General features: G+C 46.9%; 1 protein-coding gene and 1 pseudogene across 2 annotated transcripts; one reads left to right on the top strand and one right to left on the bottom strand.

Annotated features, from left to right (window-relative positions):
- The first annotated feature begins 9 nt into the window (after positions 1–9).
- Gosr2 (golgi SNAP receptor complex member 2) lies at positions 10–20,352 on the top strand. 2 transcript variants are annotated; one of them, NM_031685.2, is made up of 6 exons: positions 43–84; positions 8,043–8,107; positions 9,596–9,704; positions 10,507–10,639; positions 13,178–13,318; positions 17,761–19,345. In NM_031685.2, the coding sequence occupies exons 1-6, from the start codon at positions 56–58 to the stop codon at positions 17,920–17,922; spliced, it is 639 nt and encodes a 212-aa protein (NP_113873.1). In that variant the 5' UTR covers positions 43–55; the 3' UTR covers positions 17,923–19,345. The 2 variants fall into 2 exon arrangements, with proteins under 2 accessions (XP_017453009.1, NP_113873.1); XM_017597520.2 differs by lacking the exon at positions 13,178–13,318 and having other exon boundaries at positions 10–84; positions 17,761–20,352.
- Positions 2,744–3,264, bottom strand: Magmas-ps1 (mitochondria-associated protein involved in granulocyte-macrophage colony-stimulating factor signal transduction, pseudogene 1; annotated as a pseudogene).
- Positions 20,353–23,826: the final 3,474 nt, after the last annotated feature.

The following is a 23,826-nucleotide window of genomic DNA, read 5'->3' as shown; positions in this document are numbered from 1 at the left end:
AGTGGGGCTGTGAGGACGTGTTCGGAGGAAGCCGCAGGCCGGCTAGGCCGGCATCATGGAGCCACTATACCAACAAACGCACAAGTGAGGGCTACGTCGGGGAGCGGGCTGGGCTCGGCCCGGGCTGCGGCCCCTGGGGCTCGGGACTCTGGGGACTGCCGTTGTGGAGACCGAGTGTTTGCGTTTGGACTACTCTGTACTTCTTATCCCCTAGGGGGATGCTCTCTTACCCTTGAGGGATCCGGCCGGGGCCGGGTAGCTTCTGCCGCAGGCCGTGACTGCCTGTTGGAAAGGAAAAGTAGCACCCCCAAGTTATAGTACTCTGTCCAGCATCTGCCTGCTTAGTCCTCCGGGTTGGTAGAGCTTAGAGAACAGAGAAACTGTTGACGAGGCTTGTGTCCATGAATTCATGGCTTAGTGGGAGTGTCAGGGGTCATCCGAAAAGTGTTTTGCGTACTTAATTGGATATTAAAGAATATATTTTTGTCATACAAAGACATGCAGGTAATATTGACTATTATCGTTAGTCATGTCTGATTACAAGTTAGCCTTAGGGAATTGAAATTGAGTCCTAGATTAGCTTCTCATAACTTAAATTTCCTTGAGGTGTCTTATATCGTCCTGTGTTTTGGGAACTTGCTGTGTTGTGTAACTGGACACGGTGAGGGGCCATACCTATGCTAGGTTAAGAACTTTCTGTTGATGTTATGACAGCATTGAAAAAAATCTTACTCCTTGAGCCTGAAAAATGATATAAACTAGTCATCCCGCCTCCCCGGTAAATTCACAACAAAAAGAATGGAAATAAGTTGGTGGTTATTCTCTTTTTACTTCAGCAAAATGTTTGATTTGGATGGGGGGGGGAATAAGCTATATTGTAGTGGCAATTTTCATATTATATAAAAAGTGTAGGAAGATTTAAAAAAAAAAACTGTGCTGTGAGTCATGTGGAAAAGGAATAAAGCAGAAAATTGACCTCCTTTACTAAGAACAGGTCCTCTGTATAGTAAGACCCATGAACCTAGCAGTGCACTGAGGTTAATCTGCTAGATGCTAAATTGATAAAGCATCAGAACTCATCTCACTAGAACTTTGAACCAAATCTGTGATTATCTCCTACTGGGAAGGTACATTGACATTAAATCAGTTATTTAAAGACCTATAACTGGAAAAGTACTGAGCACTGAATGAATGAAAAAAGATGAAAAAACAGGACATTTTACGTTAGCCGTAGCCTACTTGCTGAGCCTACTTGGATGAGCTTTAAAGAGAAGCCAGTAGGCTTCCATTTTGGGTATACTCATGTCCCTAAAGATACATTTGTCCCTTGTGTTACCTAGCCTGCCATCCTGGGTCTCATCTCTAGATAGTTTGGGTTAAGTAGGTCTCGGATACAAATAACACCATAGCGAATAGGCTTTTCTGGTGGCTTAAATCAGTAGTTAGTTTAAAGAACTATTATCTCAAATCAGTTTGTCAGCTTGCCTTATGAGGTAAAGACTAGCTACAGAGGTAGAGTGGAAGATGTGGAAATCACCAAGTGCATGTGAAAATCACGGGCGTGGTGTGTGTGTGTGTATACATGTGTGCATGTGAGCATGTGTGTATATATTCAAGACAGGATTTTACTACATAGCTGAGGTTAGACTATAACTTGTGTGGCTTAGGCTGCCCTTGAACTTACAGTCCACTTGCTTCTTTGTCCCATGTGCTACGACAGGTGAGCATCACTATACCCACTACTTCCTTCCTCCCCTTCCTCATCTTCCTTCCTTCCTTCCTTCCTTCCTTCCTTCCTTCCTTCCTTTCATTCATTCTTTGTTGTTTGTTTGTTTGTTTGAGATAGGGTTTCACTGTGTAGGCCTAGCTGACCTGGAACTCATAGAGATCAGCGGCCTCTGTCTCCCGAGTTGCTGGGATTAAAGACATAATACCACTGCTCTCCCCACTGTAAGAGCAGCAGCAGTTTAACTCGTTGCTGTTTCAGTTACATAGCATCTTCATAGCGCACTGGGTTCTGTAATCTCTCAAATAATTGCTACCCTAGCAGCTCAGTTGGAGAGTTGAGACAAGGAGGCACCAAGGAATGAAACGACTTGCTATGTATCTGTCAGCTTTTCGTAGTTGAGATCCTTTAACTCCCAAACCCTGTTTCTTGTTCATGGTGGACAGAGGGAGCGAGCACACCCACTGACTGTGGCGGAGGTGGCGGGTAGGTTCATGACCTTCTCCACTTGTGCGTTGGCTAGGCTGTTCTCAAATTCAAGATACCCTGCTGGGGTTATAGAGGGCACCACCACTGGGCCCAGCAGACTCACTGGCTTCTTTAAAGAGCAGTTTCCTCTAATATTCTTGTTACATATGGAAAAGCTTTAAAAACAACAGCAGTGTCTCTTGCTTAACGTGTACTAGCTCTCTGCTTGGCTATATTGTCACCCACGTTCATGACGGACCCCATGCTAGACAAGTCTGAAACTTCTTTTTCTCTCATGCCTTCACCATCAAGTCGTATTTGGGGATCACCTATCACTTGGCTGTGTAGGTGTTGTCTGTTTCCTAGTTGAATGGAAACAGATTCTCCAAGAGCTGGATGAGTAGCCTCCTCCATGCCTTTCACACCCGCCATGTTGTTTGCAGGTGTAGAGGTTGGGCTTATGTCCTTTCTAATTCATTTACAGTCAAACAGGACTTCCACATATAAATCAGTTGGGGGAAAGCCAGTAATGTTTTTCTGTAATTTTTTTTAAACACGAAAAGACATTTATTACTAGGCTATAAATTATGAGGCAATGGGTGGGTGTGGAGAGCCCAGCAGTCACGTTTTGGGCATCTGCCCTTTCTCTCTGTCTTCCTGGGCTTGTATTTGGAGTTCCTCATCTAGGCGTTCCTTTGCACGGACAACCTTTGACTGCAGGTAGAAAGAGTCACCCACGGACTTATCATTCACCTTAAACAGGTGTTCATAATTCTGCACCTCCTCAGGGCTCAGCTTAGAGATGTTGAGAATCTGCTGGGCTTCCTGGAGGCTGAGGCCAGAGAGATTGGATGCAGCTGCAGACTGGTGCCCAGCATGGCCTCGAGCATCAGCGGCTGCCTGGCTTGCTGCAAACTCCTGCCTCAGGGCCTTGGCAAAGTCTCTGCCCACCACCTGCACACCCATCACAATGATCTGGGTCAGGTACTTGGCCATGGCGGCCGCTCCACTTTACGGGGACAGGTGCCGCTTCCCGACCCAGTGGGACCAGCTCAAGGGTGGCTGGTGGGTCAGAGGTCAAGGGAGATGGCTTTCTGTAATTTCTTAAAGTTATCCTTTTTAGCTTAGGGCATTATTATTGTTTCTCCTGTCCTTGAGAATCTCAGACTTGAAAAGGACTGATGGGAGCATTCATTGCAATTCTGTCTTTGCTCATTAAAACCTTTCTAAGGTTCAGGCAGTCCATGGACCTGGTGTTGTACTTGTAGGGAGTCCCCCCCACCCCCTTCTCCTTCTCTTCTTCCTCCCCCTCCTCCTCCTCCTCTGAAGATAGCTCGTAATTGTGTGACATGTACTTTGTTTTCTATGTAAAGCTGAAATGTAGTATCTTGGAACATGTGCCTTTTGCTTTGGGAACTCCCTTAAGCAGAAGTAGGAGGCAAACCCTTTTCTACTTCCTATGTCTACTCCAGATATTTGAAGAGCATCCTGTGGTGTCTTGTTTAACCTGTCACAGATCTCAATCTCTACTGTCTTCAGGCTCCATTTATCATAGATACCGTGGAAGAAACCAACACCTTTTAATCCAGCTAAGATTTACAATTATAATGTGCATTGTGTTCTTTCCCACTGAAAGAATGACCTGAGGTTTCATTCTTGCTTTCCCATGGACTGTTGTGATTATGTAGCCCATTTGTTTGTTGACTGTGTGGATGAGTGAATAACTTAAGTAATGAGCTTCATTACTTAACCATTACATAACCATCTGGCAAAAAATCGATTATTATTATTCTATTTATGAAATAATCAAACCTATAATGAGTAATTTCATCTAATATTAAGATTCATATTAATATATGTGCTTCAGATTATTGATTTATAAGCAAACGGAATCAAAAGCACCTGTATCTGTTCTCACCCCTAGACCTAGTCACCCTCCTTGTCAGCGGTTTTCAGTAGATGCTACTTGTTTATGTGGGTTTAATTTACCCAAATCAGATACTTAATGTACCAGGTTTTTCTTTTTCTATTTAATATCTTTTCTTTTTTCTTTCTTTTTTTTTTTGTTCTTTTTTTCGGAGCTGGGGACCGAACCCAGGGCCTTGCGCTTCCTAGGCAAGCGCTCTACCACTGAGCTAAATCCCCAACCCCTTAATATCTTTTCTTAAAAACTTAATGTATATACTTAAATGACTAGATCAAGCTTTTATTAACATTTTAATGTAGAGAGAGAGAGAGAGAGAGAGAGAGAGAGTGTGTGTGTGTGTGTGTGTGTGTGTGTGTGTGTGTGTAGGTGTAGTTGAGCCAAAGTGTGGAGATCAGAGGACGACTTGCAGGATTGGTTATTTCCTTCCACTGTAAGTTCTGGTGCTCAAGCTCAGGTTGCCAGGCTTGGCAGTGTGCCCTGTAACCCACTGAGCTCGCTTGCTGACCCTACTAGCTTTTATTTAATATGCTGAATTACTGAATTCTTTCTTGATGAACACTTCAGTGGTTATTATATTATCAACATAGTATTATTTGCATATGTCTCTCACTGAATAGATCCACTGTGCTTTATTTGAAACCCTGAAACTCAAGGAACTTTGAAGAATTTTTTTTTAGATTTTTTCAGAAAGAATTATGTTGCAAGAGCAGGGTGATGTATGCCTTTAATCCTAGCGTTAGGGAGGCAGAGAGGCAGGTGAATCTCTGTGAGTTTGAGGATAGCCTGGTCTATATAGAAAGTTCTAGGGCAGCCAGAGGTACATAATAGAGAGACCTTGTCTCCAAAAGTTATGTATATATATTTTGCATGTGTCTTTTGTCATGTAACATTTTTAATATAAGAGCAACACACAACACATGACAGAGGCAATAAAATGTCAGACTTTGTGGAATAAACAAAGACCATAGCATTAAGTCTGATCAGTGTCCGTCACATACTTGGTTTGCTGCACACAAGGTTTTATAGACATGCAGCTCGGGTTATAGACTTGTACAGAAATGCTTTGATGAACATCGATTACAAGTCTTTGATATTAACCAGAATCTCTGTAAGACTGACTGCTAAAACTGTCATGCTGGGTCACACAGTGTGTGCAGTGATGTTACCAGGTATTGTCAGAGAGCTCTTGAAGTATTTCACCAATGTGTAATCTTAGCATTGAGGTCCGAGACTGTCATGTATGCTTTCCCTACTGTGTCTATCCCAGGTTCCTGATTGGAGAGTGTGATCTCATTGGTTTTAACATGTGTTTTTCTGAGTCACCATTGACGTTGATCAGTTTTTCATGTATTTATTTACTCAGTGTTTCCTTTTTTGTCATTTGCCCTTTGGCCATTTTTAAATTTGCTTTGTTAAACTTTCCTCTTGGTTTGCAGGTGTCTTTACGTATGTATTCTGGACGTCAGCCTGATACCTGCTGCAGGTGTATTTGCTTATTTGTTGATGGGTGCTTTTAGTATATACAGTTTGTTTTACATATTACAGCCACATTCATTTGTCCTTTTCTTTGGGGTTTGACCATGGGTGAGGGTTCTTTAACTCAACATTATTTATGTACATCCTTTAAAATTATCTTATTATTTTGTATGATTTTTTTTTTCTTTTCTTTTTTTTCGGAGCTGGGGACCGAACCCAGGGCCTTGCGCTTGCTACGCAAGCGCTCTACCACTGAGCCAAATCCCCAACCCCATTTTGTATGATTTTTAATTGAAATAGAATTACATCATTTTTTCCCTTTGCTTTCCTCCCTTCAGCCCCACCTAGCTATCTTCCCATGAACCCCTCCCATGCTGGCCCACTTTCAAAGTGATGCCCTTTTTTTGGTTATTATTATTAAATACAAATGTACGTTTGTATGCATATGCACAAATATCTGTGAATACAACCTGTGGGGTCTGTTTTTGTTTTTTGTGTGTCTGTGGTTTCAAGGGTGATCACTGTGCATTGGGCAGTCAATGAGGGGCTCGTCTCTGGAAGAGTCTAACTCTTTCTTCCAGCAGTCATTAGTTGTTCGGAGTTCTTTGTCTAGGGGCGGGACCCGGCACAGAATCCCCCTCCGTGTTAACGGGGTCCATTGATACGGCCATTGTTCTGGCATTGCTTATGCCACCAGTTTTAGGAGAGACTGTTTCTGTTCCTGCTATTCCATCTCCTATAATCTTTCTACTTGCTACCAGTTCCCTTGATGATCCCTGAGCTGTGCATGCAGGGGCTGTGAGGTTGATGTATCTGTTGGGGATGATCTGTTGATCTCTGCATTGTGTCCAGTTGTAGTTTTCTGTGGTGCTTTCCACTTGCTGTAAAGAGTGACTTCTTTGATGGGGTGTGGTAGCTACTCTTATCCAGGAAAGATAGCTCGAACACAAAGAGCCTTTTTTTTTTTTTTTTTTTTTTTTGGTTGGGAGGATTCCATGAAGTGTGTTCTCTATTCAGATGATAAATTGAACTGTCAGAATTTATTTAAATTAATTTTTTCCCCATTGACTTATGTCTCCAGTCTCCAAGTATGTGACTGCTTCTGGGCCCTGGTCTTTGCTCTTGGGTCCAGGGTAAGATTGTCTATATCCTTGTACTGCTGTCATATGGTTATTTATTATGGCTTTGTAGTTGGTACTGAGCGCTATATATAGTGTGCACAGTAGAGAAAGATTGTTGAGCTTTCCCTTAAGGGCTGGAGATAGGCCTTCTTCAGACAGGTCCTATGTAGAAAGCCTTTCTTTTATAAGCACAGGAGGCCATTGGGGCTAACATAGACAACATTCCAAGGACTGTCAAGTGATGGGGAACCACTAGGAAGGGTTTGGAAGGTGGTGACTTTGGCCTGGAACTTCTCCAGGCCTAATGTCTGGGACATGTTGCATTTCTAGATGAGATGGCAGTCCTCCTCCTGTTGTCAGGGAAAGATGTTTACAAAACAGGAGATACCTATCTCTCAGGGCCATTCCCTTAAGTGTTCCTTCCACTGCCTGGTCCCCTCTGTTCTTTCTCTCTCTGACTGTTTTTCAAGCACTCCATTTTGCTTTTGCCCCATGTGAAATGCCTTGCATGCCCTTCTGCAGATCATCATCTTGCAACCTGTCTTCACTAAACCTCATTTTACCTTCTTAAAAGTGATGCTCAGATCTGCATTCAAGCCTACGTGCTTGTGTGCACGCCTGTAATCCTAGCACTGTGTAGGCGAAGGCAGGAGGATCACAAGTTCAAGGCAAGCCTGGGCTGTGTAAATGAGAAAACTCAGCAACCACAACTCCTTCCAGCTACGAAACCCCAGTTTACACTTTGTTAACCCAGCCTTCCCGCCTCCTTGGCTGCACTGTACACAACTCCCTCAACTTTGTTTCCGCCTGTGTGTGTTGGGGTTTCTTAAATCTTCTCAGGGGTTTCTCATGTCTGTTCAGCCTGTCAGTTCCTAATTATGTTGTTTCTCAGGGGCGAGGATTATATCTTCCTTGCCCTTTGGCTCTTGGTAGGCAGACCAGTGCTCAGCACATTAGGTCGCAGAACAGAGAGTGGGATTGGCTGGATACTGGTTGAGGTTTATCGCCTGCTGTGTGGCCTTGAGCAACTTACTTGACCTTTCTGGTTTCAGTTTTTATTTATAAACTGAGAGCAGTGATGATGCTTTCCTCTGGGGTTACTGACTTAGCAGTGTCTCAGATACAGTAAGCTCTCTCTAAATGCTATCAGCGTTGTTCTTAGCATGAGGTTTGAAATGAAGCCTGAAGTGCCACATACAGATTTTACAGTTGAGTAGCACCGTCACCTTAAATCAGCTGTAAGGCAGCATTAAGAGAAGTTGTCTTTCCTGACCGAGGTGCTGGTGACCACCCCTGTCTCACTCATTTCCTCTTCCTTTGATAGGCAGGTCCACGAGATCCAGTCTCACATGGGACGCCTGGAGACGGCAGACAAGCAGTCTGTGCACTGTGAGTAATTAACCAGGGAGAGCAGAGTCCTTTCCCTGATGGCATGGGGCTAATGGGCTGGGTTTCCTGACTGCATTCTGCCTTAGGGGCTTAATGACTCAGCATGGAATGAGTTGTTGTTAGAATGGACAGAAAAACCCTATGGCCAATAGATTTCCCCGATTGTGCCCCTTGGAGTCCCACCAGTTTTATCCCCCATTACCCTTCCACTCAACCTGACGGCCCTATGGGAATGGAAGTTCTCCTTCCATCTGTCTTAATCTAATTACCTAGTCTGAAAATTCAGACATGTTGACCTGGAACTGGCCATCTCTTCCAAGCTGAGACTCTGGCTTCTTAGTAGGATTATTCAGACAGCTAGCAATATTAATTAGTTTAGTTCCCATACCACAGGTTTGTGTGTGTGTGTGTGTGTGTGTGTGTGTGTGTGTGTAGCATGTGGGTTGTGGTTTGGAGTTTTTTGGTTTTGTTCCAAGCAAAGGCCCCTTACTGAGCCAGCCCTATAGACCTCCCTTGGAAGCTCTTGTCACCCTACAGCCCAGCTCTGGCCAGGCCTCTTCTGTTTCCTGTTTCCTCTTTTTCCCTGGCTCCCCAGGGTGGTCCTTCCCTTGACTCTGCACCCTATAGTGCCCTAATCTAAATTGTCTGTGTTTGCTGCAGGTGCGAAGACCTAGCAAGAGGGTGGTACTGGGGTTGTCATTTCTCCTGGGTGCGGCAGCCGCCTGGGTGCGTGCTCTGTGCACTTTAGTTTCTGCCTACTGGCCTTTGTTTGCCTTTCCAGCAATCTCACTGTCGCCTGATTAGAAGTGGAAAGAGGTCATTTTGACAGCTTTATCAAAGGGGATAAGGAAAATGACTATCATATTTTCTACCTCTGCCTGTGCTTTCCTGGGTCTTTCCGATTGATATGTGGTCTATTTTGAGGGCCCTAACACATCTCAGCCTACCATTCTTTCAGAAAGCCTCTGGGTATTTCTATACTGGTCTTCCCTTTCCTTTATACCTTTTATTGCTCTTTTAGCCTTATTACTATAAGGAATTCAGTTGGCAACACTTCTCCTAGCGGTTTATAGTCCATATCTGAGACCAGTCTCAAATAGACCTACATCAGAAAATTTAACTTAACAGAGTTTTATGGGCAACCATTAAATATTCATTTTATTTTCTAATGAATATAATAATATTTGTGTACATTGTGCTCCTTTGGGAATACATATGCTTTAGTTTGTGTTATAGCTTATCATTTTTACTTTGTTGTTTTGGGGTTTTTTGTTTGTTTTTGTTTTGTTTGTGACTGTGGCCCTGGCTGTCCTGGAACTTGCTCTGTAGACCAGGCTGGCCTAGAACTCAGAGATCTACCTGCCTCTGCCTCCCAAGTGCTGGGTTAAAGGTGTATGCCAACATGGCCTGGCACGATCCATCACTCTTAATTTACGTTATTATCTTTTTTCTAGCAGTTATTCTTTCTCTCCCCTCTCTTTTGTGCAGTAGTGGAAAATGAAATCCAAGCAAGCATAGACCAGATATTCAGCCACCTGGAGCGTCTGGAGATTCTGTCAAGCAAGGAGCCCCCCAATAGAAGGCAGAACGCCAAACTGTGAGTGTTGGTCCCTGACAGGCTTGGCTACCACGGGCCCCTAAGGCAGGCCTTTCTCCCATTGGAAGTTTTAGAATATTCTGAAAAATCTGGGTACATGCTAAAGAAATGAAGTCTGTGCGAAGAGAAAGTCTCCCTAAAATACACAGTTCTGTGTAAACAATAGACCCCCAAGTTAACCTGTGATCGTGGCCCCTTGTTTCATTGAGGTGATTATAACCCACTGTCCTTTGAGGTAATTTTGAAAATGTGCGTTTTCTGACCAGATCCCTGGTCACTGGAAGCTTAGTGCTGCTGAGGAGTTTGGCTCTGCTGTTTGGTTCCCACTGGCGTCTGTTGGGCTGAAATGCATTTGTACCCCTAATCGCTTCAATCAGTCTGCTTATAATGAAGTACTGATCGAATCTTTGATACTCCACCGTGAAATTCAAAGGAAAACTACCCTCACCACCACTCCAACTCCTACTCCCAAAACCTTCACGAAACTTCATGGCTGTTCTACCTTAGAGCTGCCCTTTGGGCTTCTTCCAGGAGTACAGTACAGCCCTCGGAAGGTCAGGAAGGGGTCATTGAGCCTGCTTCCTGTCACCTGTTCCCCGAAAAGTCAGAGTCCAGCAGACATTTAAGAGCAGCTTCTGGAATCGTGTCAGTTACACCCACCACAGCCCCAGGCCGCTGTTTGACTCTGCATCTTCGTTAGGCGCGGTGGGCCCCGTGGGGAGAAGCGAGGGTAAAGCCAGGCTGCCTCAAGTGTGCCAGCCTCAGCCTCTAGGATTTTAATCTCTGTCTCCATTTACTCCAGTCGTGTCGACCAGCTAAAGTACGACGTCCAGCACTTGCAGACTGCCCTCAGGAACTTTCAGCACCGGCGCCAAGCCAAGGAGCAGCAGGAGAGACAGCGAGATGAGCTTCTGTCTCGCACCTTCACCACTAACGTAAGCCAGACACTGGGGGTTGGCAAGTGCCTGACAGGTCAGGACTGAGTGCAGGTAACAGGCATCACCTCTTACGGGTGCCTGAAGCAGACTCAGGAGGAGACCAGGTGGAAATGCTAGGACTTTGTGCATTGCCACTAAGACTGTGCCTGGGTGGGGGATTTCTCCAAACACAGAAAGCTGAGGAGGAAGCAGTAAACGGAAGCAGTGAGCAGAAACGAAAATTACCTGGTGTGACTAGTTCACGACAGAGTTGGAAGTTAACATGGTCGAGATGTTTTGTGATCAGATAGAGACAGATGATTGGAACTTAACCCATCTGGGGAGACAATAGCACCAGAGAGCTAGCTGCCTCAGGCACTTGCCATGGTGCTGTGTGTGTGTGTGTGTGTGTGTGTGTGTGTGTGTGTGTGTGTGTGTGTGTGTGTCCATCCGTCCCAGCCTCTGGTGCAGTAAAACGTTTCAGCCTCTGGTTTAAATGGTAGTTTGGAGGACTTTGTTAACAGATATTTAGTGTTAGATGAATTGCTTGGCTTCAGTCTTTTGGACTAGCCTGTTGGTTTGCATGTTTGATCTCTTAGAAGCCCTGCCCTGTCCTCTAGCCTCAGTAGGCTCATTCTCTACAAGTGCAACCTACTGACCCTTTTCAGGGACTTAAGTAGTGTGTTCTACCAAATGAGGTGGGTTTGGGCTTCATATTTTGTCACTTTCTAAATCTGCCAGTAGAATTCCTGGCTTAACATGTGTGTAAAGCCATACTGTAGACAACAATACTGCAAGTGAACCTGGTGGCTCTAGCTGTACACAGATTGGGCTGGGGAGAGGACCAAGTTATCACCAGCAGTGAGTGTTGGCACAACCTCCTGCCAGGCAGCGCCCCTCCACCATGGAAGCCCCAGTTCCCACTGGCAGGTGATTAAACCATTGCCCTGTGCTCTACCACAGTGTGTTTCTCCCAGTGCTTCAGGTCACGGCTTTACAGGTTTTTTTTTTTTCTTGAGCAGGCGGGCAGGCAGACTGGTGATTAGCAACTCACAGATGCTGTAAGCGACTGAATGAGGTCAAATACGACGTGGTAGATCACACTCAGGCAGTTTTAGGCTGGACATGACCTCTCTGGATGATTTTGTTGACATGTGGCACCACACTCACCAGGCTGTTCATCAACAGTGACTCACCAAAGGAAACCTTCAAGTCACTTTATCCGTCCTGAAAAAGAGCAGACTAAGCACTTTTCAGATGGGAAGGCAAGCTAGGCTTCTGTCTAAAGTCATTCAGTAAGTGCTTGTCGGAGAGGAGGAGTCATTGGTTCTCCTAGACACTAGAGTTACCACCAAGGTACCACGGAAAACATTTGAGGAGATTATTAAGCATGGCTCCTTCCTCTGGGGAGCTTCCATGTTAGCTGAGAGATTCAAAATGTCCACCTGAGGCTGCTTCTGAACTTGAGCAGCAGAAACAATGGTTAATCACCTGCCAGTGGGAATTGGGATTTTCATGGTGGAGGGGCGCTGCCTGGCAGGAGGTTGTGCTGAACAGATAGCAGGAAGGAGAGCACTTACTGCTTGTGATGACTTGGTGCTCTCCCCAGCCCAGTCTGTGTGCCGTTAGAGCCACCAGACTCGCTCTCAAGTGCTTCTGTCTCAGTGTAGTTGAAATTGAGAGTTGCTGTGCACCTAGCCCTGAGATCCTTCCCATTTGGACAAGTTATTCCATCTCTCTGGGCTTCACCTTCTTCATCTAAAAATGGGGAGAGCAGGAATAACTCCCAGCAAGCTGAGCGAGTTTAGAGAAGTGCACCTGTGAAGTGAAAGGACTTGGTCTGTACTGATGGGGCATCTGCAGTCAGAAAGTCCAGAATCCAAAGGGCCGCTCAGTGGGTAAATCCATTCCTGCAAAGTCTGCAAAGTCCTGAGATCTGAGGCACTTCTTTCCAAGCTGTTCAGATAACCTGGGCTCAGTCTGTAGTCCTCTTTCTTTTCCACTGCTCTTTCTTTCTTTAGCACCTTCTCCTGCCTCCTCAGAACGGTGTTCCTATCCTGAGCACCCTTCAGCCTTCAGGAGAGAGCACCGCCCCTCTCATCTGTAGTCTCAGTGTAATCGGAGGGATAAGCTGGAGATAAAATAGCCAAAGAACAAAAGCAAACATGGAGTAGCACACGAGCGAGGACCCTGTAAAGGGACGTCTGAGAAGCTGTCTTGGGAGGAGCCAGAGAAACCTTTAGGAGAAACGAGTGAAGTCTGGAAGGAATAGCCAGGTTTCCTCTGGGGATGTGACAGATGGACAAACCAACACTACAGCAGGACTCACCTGGACAGTGCTGAGTCTGCCACGTCTGCTGCTGCTGTGTGAGCAGACCCTGCCCTTACACACACCTTTGTTTTGCTTTTTCTTCCCTGTTGGACTCTGATTATTGCATTCTTCCCTCTAACTCTTCTGGCTTGACCTTGGCCAAAAAGGCAGAGTAGTACGATTTGGCCAGACCCCAGGAGCTGACTGGAAGCAAAGGTAATCAAGTGCCTGCATTTCTTCCACAGGACTCTGACACCACCATTCCCATGGATGAATCACTGCAGTTTAACTCCTCCCTCCAGAACATTCACCACGGCATGGATGACCTCATTGGAGGCGGGCACAGTATTCTGGAGGGACTGAGGGCCCAGAGACTGACCTTGAAGGTGGGGACCCTGCTAGAGAATAGAGAGAAGGAGTCTTATTTTATCCTTGTCCTGTAGTTTAGCTCTGTGCTTGTATTGTTTCTGTGTCCCTAGCTTCTATGTGACAGTAAAGCCCAAGCCCTTGAACTTGCAAGTTTGCCAGTGCTTGTAATGAACACAGTGGCAGTTTTTGATAGCTAGGGCTTTGCCCTTCTACTGACTCTGCATGAAATAGAGGTTGTCATAAAGGGGACCAATGACAGGCTGAAAAATGCATCTTTAGATTTGCTCTTTTGTGAACGAAGGCAGGCAGTCTTGTAAGGTGGTTTTCTTCGGGATTTCAGCTGTGGAGTGCACAGGGAGGCCCCCATGCATCTCTTCTTTAGCCACAGGTATTCCAAGAAGCCTGCCTTGTTTGTACTGCTGAGCATGGCCCCTGGGCGGGGTTTACAGAAACATTACATAGATCGCTGTCAGTCATGGCACTTCAGCCTGCCTTCCCCTGTCAGCCCTGATGGCTCTGGGGGTGTGGGCTTTCTTTGTTATCAGGGTGTGATCCCTGGAATAAAGCGCTGCCAGCCACTGGGCTGTGAGAAATAGTCACTTGTAAGTGTGACCATTATCTTGGTTTTTATTGGAGCATGTAGAGTTGTCTACTGTGGGACTCTACTGTGTTTCTGAGCAGTTCCCACCATCTTTACCGGGGAGAGGACAGATAGGCTGGTCGATGCTCACCTCCTGCTGGCACTCACAGTTTCCCAATGGCCCCCCCTCAGAATAGCCAGCGAAAGTCTGTACAGATCTCTACAGTTGGCCACCCGCCTTTTTTGATTTTGGTGAGAACTGCAGCTCAGGGAAGGTCAGGACAAGTAAACGGCATCCGTACGGCGTGGATGCAGACGAGCACGCTTGAGGTTATCGGTGGAGTGCGAGGTTCCTCCTGAAGCTGCTGTTGTCACTGAGGAATCCATGTGCTGCTAGCACGGGTGGCTTGCCAGGAAGCCTGTTCACACGGTGGATCTTGAACCTTGTGATTTCTGATTTTCTTTTCTCTGTATCTCTCCTGCCTGTTTTGCCTCCTGATCTCTTCCTACCTGGGCCAGGGAATTTTCTTCCTAAACTGTTTGAGAGGAATAGGGGAATATGAGAGAACTGGTATAGTCACTTTGATTTTATGGTTGGAAATAGGCACTTTTTGAAATGAATGGTCACTTTCAGGTGATTTGGAAGGCATAACCACAGGGCAGTCTGTACTTTCATCCTAAGGCGGGATCTTTAGCTAGTTTCCTCTGACAGCAGACAGATTTGACTTGAGACCTCCACTTTAATTTTATTTGCAGTATAGAGAATCAAATGTAAGGCCTTACACTTGCTAACCAGTTACTCTACCAGTGGACCACATCCCCGGCCCAATATTCCTTTCTTTGGGTTTTGAGACAGTGTCTCATTACATAGCATTGGCTGGCCTGGAACTTGCTATATAGACCAGACTGGCCTTAAACTCACAGGGATCTGCCTGCTTCTGCATCCTAGACATTGAGATTAAAGGTGTGCACTACTATTCCTGCTCAGAATTCTTCCTGATGAGGCTTGTTGATATGCTGAGCCTTGTCTGGGTAGACCATGGGCTCTGAATTCCTGTCCATGTTAGTTTGTGTCTTAACCTGGCGTCTACTCTCAGTAGCTTATTAATGGCTGTGCCTTTTAGAAATGAATGTGGGGCTGAAGGCTAGACCATCTCTCTAAGCATAGTGGGTACCATGTGTGTTGACTCTGTACTTAGTTTTCTTACTTCATAAGAAACTGAATATACACTTAAAAATTAAAAAGCAATGAGAGAGAGCAGGCCATGTGGTTTAGACCCTTGATTATGATGCGTGGCAGTGTTTATGTGTTTATAGAAGAAGCTTTTTCTGTTCTTTTGCTGTTTTTTCTTCCTTCCTTCCTTCCTTCCTTCCTTCCTTTTTCTTTTTTTTTTTCTTTTCTTTTTTTGAGACAGGATCTCTCTATCTCTGAATAGCCTTGGAACTCATAGAGAGATCTGCCTGCTTCTGCCTCCCAATTGCTAGGGTTAAGTATTTATACCACCATGCCTAGCCTTTGCCATATTTCTGTCTTTGCTTCCTTTCCCACTTCAAGCTCCCTTGTGAATACTGACTTTCACTCACTCAGTAGAAGCCCTAAAGAGTCACTCTACAAAGTGACAGGTCATTATCAAAGATTGCTAGGGCTAGGGAGCTGAGAAAGGTTTTCACATAGCTCTTAAGAATATATAAAATATTTTCCGAGTGTTCACAGGAAGATGGTTGAACATGAACCCAGTTGGTGCTGTTAGTGTGTCAGCCGTTGCCGAGATTTTCAGGAAAGTGGTAGTGAGGAGCATTTCAGGTACTTGGGCCCTTGACAGCAGCACTGCTCCAGCTGGCTCATGGCTGGATACCAGCACAGCTCACAAGGCAAGGGCGCTGCCCAAAACGACTCTGCCCCACGTGATTATACTGTGTGAGTGAGAGCAGCCGAACCCTGACCGCAGACTGCAGCGGAGCTGCCCGGGAGCTGCGGTCCACAGAGCTGCTGCTCGCCACTGAAGGGCTCTAGAGTGTCAGTTCCTGCTTCGCGCTGGTGTGCCAGTGGAGCCTCGGGCTGTGTGAAAGCCTTTCTGGAGAAGACCTATGAGTATTAGCTGGTCCTTATCACCACTGTCCAGCATCTCATCTGTCAGTCCTGTGCCCACAGCAGTAGCCATCCTTGGCCCCAGGATCAGCTGCTTTACGGTTGGTTCATCTTGGCAGTAATAGAACATAGGGCAGACCTCAGCAGATTAGAGCTGCTGCTCTGGGGACCCAGGTGTGATCTCACTGCCCACATCGTGGCTAACCATCTACAACTTCAGTTCCAAGGTTTCCAATGCCTCTTCTGACCTCTGCAGGCTCTTGTATGCATGTGGTGCACACACATACATATAAATAAATATACATTTAAATTGTATGGAGAAATTAGTTGTATTTACTTTCAGAAATGAGTAAGACACAATGAAGTGTAGTTCAGCATGCTTCGACTAGTCGAGCCTTTGACTGACTTACTCAACAGTGGAGCAAGCAGATACGGAACAGAACAGAACATGAAGCATGAATGACCCAACCCTAGCAAGACTTGAATCGTCTGGTCTGCCGGGGGTCTGCCCTCTGCTCACCTTACACCTCTGCCAGAGGCCCTTCTACTCACGGTAGCTCCAGTGCACGGTAGCTCTCCATTTAACGTTGTAGGAGTTTTTTTTTTTTTAAGTTCTTTTTTTTTTTTTTTTTTTTTTCCGGAGCTGGGGACCGAACCCAGGGCCTTGCGCTTGCTAGGTAAGCGCTCTACCACTGAGCTAAATCCCCAACCCACGTTGTAGGAGTTTTAATTTGGATGCACATGGTATACACTTGTATATTTGAAGGCCGGGAAAGGTTGGGTATGTAGCACATGCCTAGAATCCTAGCACTGGGGAGGGTAAGGGAGGAGAACCATGAGTTCCAGACCAGCCTGGAGTATTTAGGGAGACCCTATCTTGAAAACAAGCAAAATTAATATTAAAAGACAGATGTGGCAGACTGTGTGGGAACACTTGTTCCCATTTGAGCCACTTTGCTCTAAAAATTTAATGAGCTCCAGAAAAGACACTCGTGTGTAATCTGTGTGACCAGCAGAGGGATTTGTCTGCTGGTACACACATGCATACACTTGTCCACAATTGCCTTAGGTATAGGAAAGTAGTTTAAAAGCTTGGAGAAAATTCTGTTGCTGTACCAGCTACTGAACTTCACATTCGTATATATACCATTGTGTGTGGCTTCTTCCTGTGTTTTAAAGGTTCATTCCTGTTACGACATGTTTGGTTACGTATGCTAATTAGGTCCTTTTTATTGTCGAGACATGCATCTATACCATAATCTATGAGTGTATGCACAGGTATCCTCCATCACTCTCTGACACTGCCCATCACTGAATCTGGAACTAGACTGGTGGCCAGCAAGGCCCAGCAGTCTTTCTGTCTCAGTACCGTACAGCAGTGAGGCTCCTGGTGTTTTACATGGATTCTGGGGATGCAGACTCAGGGCTTTCTAACTGTACAGCAAGAATACTTACCACTGAGCCATCTGTCTCCCAGCCCCAATCTTTATATGCACTGTGAATCAAGGTTCACTTTTTTACTGATACATAAACTGTACTTATGTACATGTAGGATGCATGTGTATGCCATGTAGCCAGTTCCAGCACCGTTTGTATAACAGGTGTCTTACCCTTTGATCATACACTAGTTGGCCATGGCAGAATGAATATTTCTGGTGAATGTTGCTTTCGTCTTCTCTGAGCATGACCAAGAAACAGTGTCTCTTAGTAAAACCCTGGTTTGTGGTGACTTTAACCACCCTTGGCAATGAGGCTAATCTCTGTTTTTCTTCCTTTTCTCATCTCTCCAGGGGACTCAGAAAAAGATCCTCGACATTGCCAACATGCTCGGCTTGTCCAACACCGTGATGAGGCTGATTGAGAAGCGGGCCTTCCAGGACAAGTACTTCATGATCGGTGGGATGCTGCTCACTTGTGCAGTTATGTTTCTCGTGGTGCAGTACCTGACATGAGCCAGCTGTACCCAGCACTGGACAGCCTTCCCATTGTGTGCGCATGTGCAAGCAAGAAGTGGGCTGGGAGGCCCTTTTGAAATGTATGCCTTAACTGTGAAGACACCTCTCCCTCCAGGACTAATCGTGGCTTAGTATCAAACCTGCTTTGTTTTCTGTGACATCTGGGGAGTAGGACCTAGGGTCACCAAGATGTGTGGTACTTAGGAGGTGGTTCAAGACCCTGTTCTCTGGCTTTCACGGGGGTGGGGTGGGGTGGGGAGGGATGGCTAGGTTTTGTGGTTTGTCCACACAGCTGATGCAGAGGAAAGTGTGCATTATGAGGCCTGCACACAGGACTGTCCACTCTGTTCACTTCTGGTCATCACCAGCTTTTGTGGCTCCTGAGAGGTGGGCTGGAGCACAGTGAGATGAGGAAAGAGGTCTTTCCTTACACCATCTGGGATGGATCAGTTCTCACATCCTTGCTTCTAGCCACTACTCGGCCCCAGCCCCTAAGAAAACAGGACATGTAGGTGACTAACCACGAACACCAGCACCCTTTCCTGGAAGCAGCTACTCCAGGGAAGCAGAGACATCAGTGCTGCTGCTGATAATGTAAGCGTTTCCGTGCCACGGTTGCTGGGTGTTTGTCCTTCCTGAAGTGAGGCTAGCAGTGTTCCCAGGGAGTGTTTAGTCTGGACCCTGAAGTCCTGAGTCACCAGGACTTGATACAGCAATTGGCTCTTGCAGTTCGGAGACAGTGGCTCAGCACCTCCACCCAGGCTCTGATCTTGGGCCTTTAAAAGGAGCCATGAGCAAAGGGTGACTTGTCAGTTACAGATTCATCTAATTCTGCCATCTCAGATCCTTTGACTATCTCTCCCTTGAAATACATTAGCAATATATCAATCAGCTAAGCCTCCATTTTCCCCAGCCCTCGTAGGCCACCCTGGAGGTGTCCCTGGTAAGAATGTTTTTGTGAGACTGTTTCAGGGACCAGGTCATTCTCACTTGTCCCAGACGTGATTAAGGCTATGTCAGTACCTGGTGTATTGCAGAATTTGTTTGAAAGTTAATGTATCTCAAGCACACCTATTGTGATTAATCTTCGCAAGTACTAGAACGGTCCAGTGAGTTTATTTGTTCATCAGTAACGAGCCCTGCCCACCCAAACAGTTCTAAATTTAGTAGCCTCCTGGTGGGAAAAACAGATGCCAGGATTCCTAAGAACTGGAAACTGGTCAGTATTAATCCTTCCTCTGATTGCCCCACCTACTTCCTGTGTTTGCTTAAGTCCTGTGCTTTTCCCTCCTCACAGTGCACTATGTCTCACCCTCCTACTGAGTTGCAGTACTCCTCTCTCCCATACGTCTGTGGCATCCTGTCCACATCTGTGGCATCCTTTTGGGAACTGTCTCAATTGAACACATTTTAAACCTGAGTTTCCTGGGTACTAGCTTCATTTCTGGTCAGACACAATGTGTCGCTCCTTCCCTTTTGGCTAAATGGGCCATAGCTGGCCAGAAAGGCGGAATGTGACCCCTTTAGTAAGAACTGATAGTCATGCAGAGTGGAAACAGTGGCCCTAGAAGAGACAGGAGCCTACAGCATCTCCACCAGATCACTTTGGGGGTGCAGATGGGCATAGGCTCCTTGCTGGCCATGGAGTTCATACTGCACAGACCTGACTGCTGTGCCCCCTGGCACCTGGTGACCCCACCAGGCAGCATGCTTTGGACGATGTACAAGCCGTAACGGAGCCATTGGAACTCGAAATGTGGGCAGCAAAGGCCCCAGCCCCTGCCCTTCATTGACTGTGGGGCAGTGTTTTGTAGTACATAATGGTGTATTGCCTTTGTAGCAATCCTTGGCTTCAGTGAACTTGATGTCCCACCCTCACAGCCAGGTCTCCCTTTGGAATGAAGTTGTGGTGAGGTGGTCAGCATTCCAGCCTGGGGGCAGGGAGCGGAAGTGGAGGATCTGGACTCCAAGGGGCATTGAGCTGGTTGCCTAGGTTGCTCTCCCTCGAATTTCCATTCAGTGCCTTGTGAGATCACTCTGATCTGATTGGGTACAACTGTCCTTACATCTCCAGAGGGAAGGGCACCTAGCCTGATTGGAGTGCCCTCTAGTGGAGAGGGCTGTGTACTTACTTGGAGCTTGTCAGAAACTGCAGCCTAGCAGGTAGATAAGTGAAAGGGTTTGAAGCAGGTAGGGTGCCAGAAGGACTCCAAGTAGATAGATGTATATTTCATGTACGGCCACTTGAAGGAATGCTAAATCTAAGGACCAAGTAAACAGTAGGTGTTACAGGTTTCGTTTCAGGCTTTTTCTCAAAAGCCAGCTTGCCCTGTTGAGTTTAAATAGCTTTGATTGGCAATATTTTCACCCCTTGCTTTCAGAACATGTCAGCTGAATAAAGTTGAGGTTTATTTAGAAAACCTTAAAGAAGAACTTGGCATTCTTTGTTATGACTGCCCCTTTGCTTCTAGGCTAGAAGCATTCACGTACACTGTTTGAGAGCTACAGGCTAGGTAGCTAACTGTCTCAGAAGCAGCTGGAGAATGAAAGTGTAGGCTCTTGGGTCATCCCAGGCCTGATTCAGAACAGTTCTTGAGGTTCCCAGGTAATCTGCTGTGTGTTTGTTGCAGCTGCTACCTCCTAGACAAAGAGCCCGGAACCAGCTCTGCACAGGCGTGCAAAGAGCAATACCTGGCAAGTTTGAAATGAAGTTTTAGTGTAGCCTGCCTCATTCCAGGAGGGTTGAGGACTTAGAAACAACTAGGGGCTGGGTCTGTCACTTGGTGTCAGAGTACTAGCCTGGCATTCACATTGCACTGTGTTCCATCAGCAGTGCGGGTCCCATAATAGAAACAAGGAAGTAGGGCCTGGGGTGAGGGCTCAGTAGTTAGAGCACTGGCTGCTCTCCCAAGGAGCCTGGGTTTGATCCCCAGCACCACATGCTGGCTCACAGCCATATTAATTAAACAGCCTCTTCTGACATAAGGACCAAAGGACACAGGATGTGCACAGAAATACACACAGGCAGAACACCATACACATAAAAGGAAATAGATAAACACAAAGTCAGGACTGTAAACACGAAGGCAGAGAGGCGTGTCATATCAGGGAGACTTGAGCACAGGTCTTAAAGCCTTGTGGATGTAATTCTGGGAGTCCCCCACAACGGCAGAGCAACATGTTGCTGGCTGAATAGGATGGGGTGTCAACTTGTCCTCAGGTCAAGACCAGACCCGTTGTACTGCCAGCTTCCTGAGAGTCCCCCAGCCCTTTGAGTTAGATGGGTGACGTGCCTGCAGTGCAGACAGTAAGCTGGGTCACAGTGGCTTTCCAGAGAAGCTGGCTCCTTCTGTGGCTGGAGACCCAGCCCTACCAACCTGCCTTTTCCATCCCTGAAGATGCTCTGCCAGGAGCAGGCAACAGGGAGCCCCTGAATGTCATACCAGGCTGCACAGATGGCTCCAGGTGCTAGATGGTACCATGCCCACACCTTGCCACTAGGGGGCAACATATCTCCACTCACTGCTGGTCCTCAGAGGCCCTTGCTTGATGCTGGTTCCCTTTAGGCGTAAGTTTCTTGGCAGTGCAGTGGCTCTGGGCTACTTTAGAATTCTAGAAGTGTGGTAAACAATGACCAAGGAAACCCCAGCCGTTTTCAGGACTCCAGCCCTCCCTTCAGCACTTCTGCATGCTACAAACAGACATGGAGAACATTTCTCAGAGGCACTCCTTCTGTGCTCTTTCACCTCACATGGCCCACAAGAGGAGGAGGAAACAGGATGGGAAGAGGTCTGAGGGGTCAGTGCCTTGCCCCCTCCAATGCAGCAGAGCGCACATTGCAGCAAACCTCCCCATCTCATCCACATGATGTAGCTGCTGGGTTTACACCACAGCCCCCCACGCAAAGGCATTTTACTTTGACACTAGTCTATCAGTGCAGTTGCAAAGGGGGCATTGTGATTGTGCATTGCCCAGACGATATCATGTGCAGGTATGACCTCAGCTGTGGACAGGAATACCAGTCCAAGACTAGCTGCCCCCCATGGACTTAACTCTTTTTTACCCATTGGTTCTACTATATCGGACCAGTAGGAAGGTCCTAAAAATGCTCCTTGGCCAGTGGTGGTTATCACTGGCGGATGGCACTCTGTCTCCTGGGTGTGAAGTACTGTAGGGTGAGAGGCCAGCCCTTCTCCCACGCCCACCTGACTCAGGGCTCCATGTTCCCTGCCTACTGGGCATCGGGGCACACTGTGTCTGCTGGATGGGGAATGATAATTGTTCCTTACTTCAGAGAGGTCATCAGCACATAGTAGGCAGACATGCGGTCGCACGCTATCATGTCAGTAGCCTGCAGGAGGCGCCCCAGCCCAGTCCATTCAGGTTTAGAGCTCAATGCTCAGCAAAGCTGCTGTGCTCATACCTAGAAGCCATGAAAGTTCATGGCTACTTATGCTATGGCCCACATGCTCAAGGGACCTCAAGAGCAGCAGTGGGAAAAGTAGAGGGGGAAAGGCATGGGCCGCAAGATGGAAAAAAAAATGTGTCAAGCAGGCTGGAGAGAATTCAGGAAACTGACTAGCACTGGGTTTTAAAGTAGAAAGGTCTGCAGGAGCAGCCTTCCAAGTCCCTAGTAAATAGTGGCAGACAGTGGTGACCAATTCAGGGTCCCCTAGTGAGGGGACGGGCCACCTGAGAGGCTGCCCTGGCTCAGCCACTCTAGTGCTGGTGTCTTAGAACCCCTCCTTCCAGCCACTAGGGACAACCTCGGAACCGCTGCTAAGGCTACTGTAGTCCAGAGAGGAAGTGGAGAGGGAACCACAGTGACAACAAGCTCAGTTCTTGTCACCAAAGTGGTGCGTCTCAGCCTTGGCCACTTCCTGGAGAGTTTTGTAGTTTAGGGGGTCAATCCTAAGAGGCTCGAGCTACCTGGTGTGGGGCAGATCCTGGGTTCTTTTGGAACTTCTTAAGGGCTCTCCTAGGAAGGCTCATCCATGCCTTCCAAGTGTGGTGCACTATTCATCCTGCTTAGCTTCAGAGATTAGCCCTCTTCCTCCAAAACAGCCAGAGGACAGGGCAACACAGTCCCCACCATCGAGGAACCGTGACTCTCCACAGCTGTCTCAGTGGGGACATCTAATAGGATGGGCTTTTCCAGAGATTGGGAGATGATGGGTAATGACTGGGCCTTGGAGGATAGAAAGAGTCAGCGGGGCTGAGAGGACACAGGGCGTCCTGCGGCCTTAATGAGCTCTCACCAGCCTTTGGCTGCAGGAGGCAGTGGGACAGCTGCTGGCAGGGTTGATGGCCGTCATCAGCCCATTACCACACAGCTCACAGCTGCTTGGAGCTCGTAAAGAGCTGGTTGCCCTTCAGAGGCAGAGAAGCTGGAAGCAGAGCTGAATGTATGGTGGGTGTTAACTCGTCAGAGATACAGGCGTGGGCTGTGCAGGAAGAAATCGATTCCTCTCATTCCCAACGTGGCAACAGGGGCCGTGTGGGCAGAGCCCACCCTGTAGCCTTTCCACACTTCTGTTAAGAGTAGATTTCTGTGTCCGGGACATGTTGACACAGGTTGAGAGGCAAGGAGTAGATACCTTTGTAGGAGGGCAAAACAACCTCAGAGCCACAGGACCTCTGCAGATGTGACTTTGGGAATATAAAAATTTTAGAGATGAAGCCTCAGTCTCCTGGTGCTGGCCAAGTTCTGTTGCTAGAGTCAGAGTGTACCTTCGGTGTCCACAGCAATTTAAGACAAGAAACCATTTCTTTTTCCACCATGGCAGAAGGCAACCCTTTACCACAGTCTAGGGGCTCTAGAAAACCCCAAAAGCTGAATTCTAGAACAAGAGCTGTAGGCATCTCTTGGATAAGAAGACATTGGAATAGAAGTGTTAAGGT

Source organism: Rattus norvegicus, chromosome 10 (genome assembly GCF_036323735.1).
Source record: "Rattus norvegicus strain BN/NHsdMcwi chromosome 10, GRCr8, whole genome shotgun sequence".
Classification (NCBI taxonomy): domain Eukaryota; kingdom Metazoa; phylum Chordata; class Mammalia; order Rodentia; family Muridae; genus Rattus; species Rattus norvegicus.
The sequence above is the reverse complement of the archived record's forward strand: the minus strand, read 5'-3'. Positions and strand labels throughout refer to the sequence as shown.

Excerpts from the sequence above, each read along its gene's own strand:
- Gosr2 (NM_031685.2), top strand. The coding sequence starts at position 56 with ATGGAGCCACTATACCAACAAACGCACAA. Across the intron at positions 10,640-13,177 it reads CTCGCACCTTCACCACTAAC|GACTCTGACACCACCATTCC; the intron begins GTAAGCCAGACA and ends TTTCTTCCACAG. Across the intron at positions 13,319-17,760 it reads CCCAGAGACTGACCTTGAAG|GGGACTCAGAAAAAGATCCT; the intron begins GTGGGGACCCTG and ends TCATCTCTCCAG.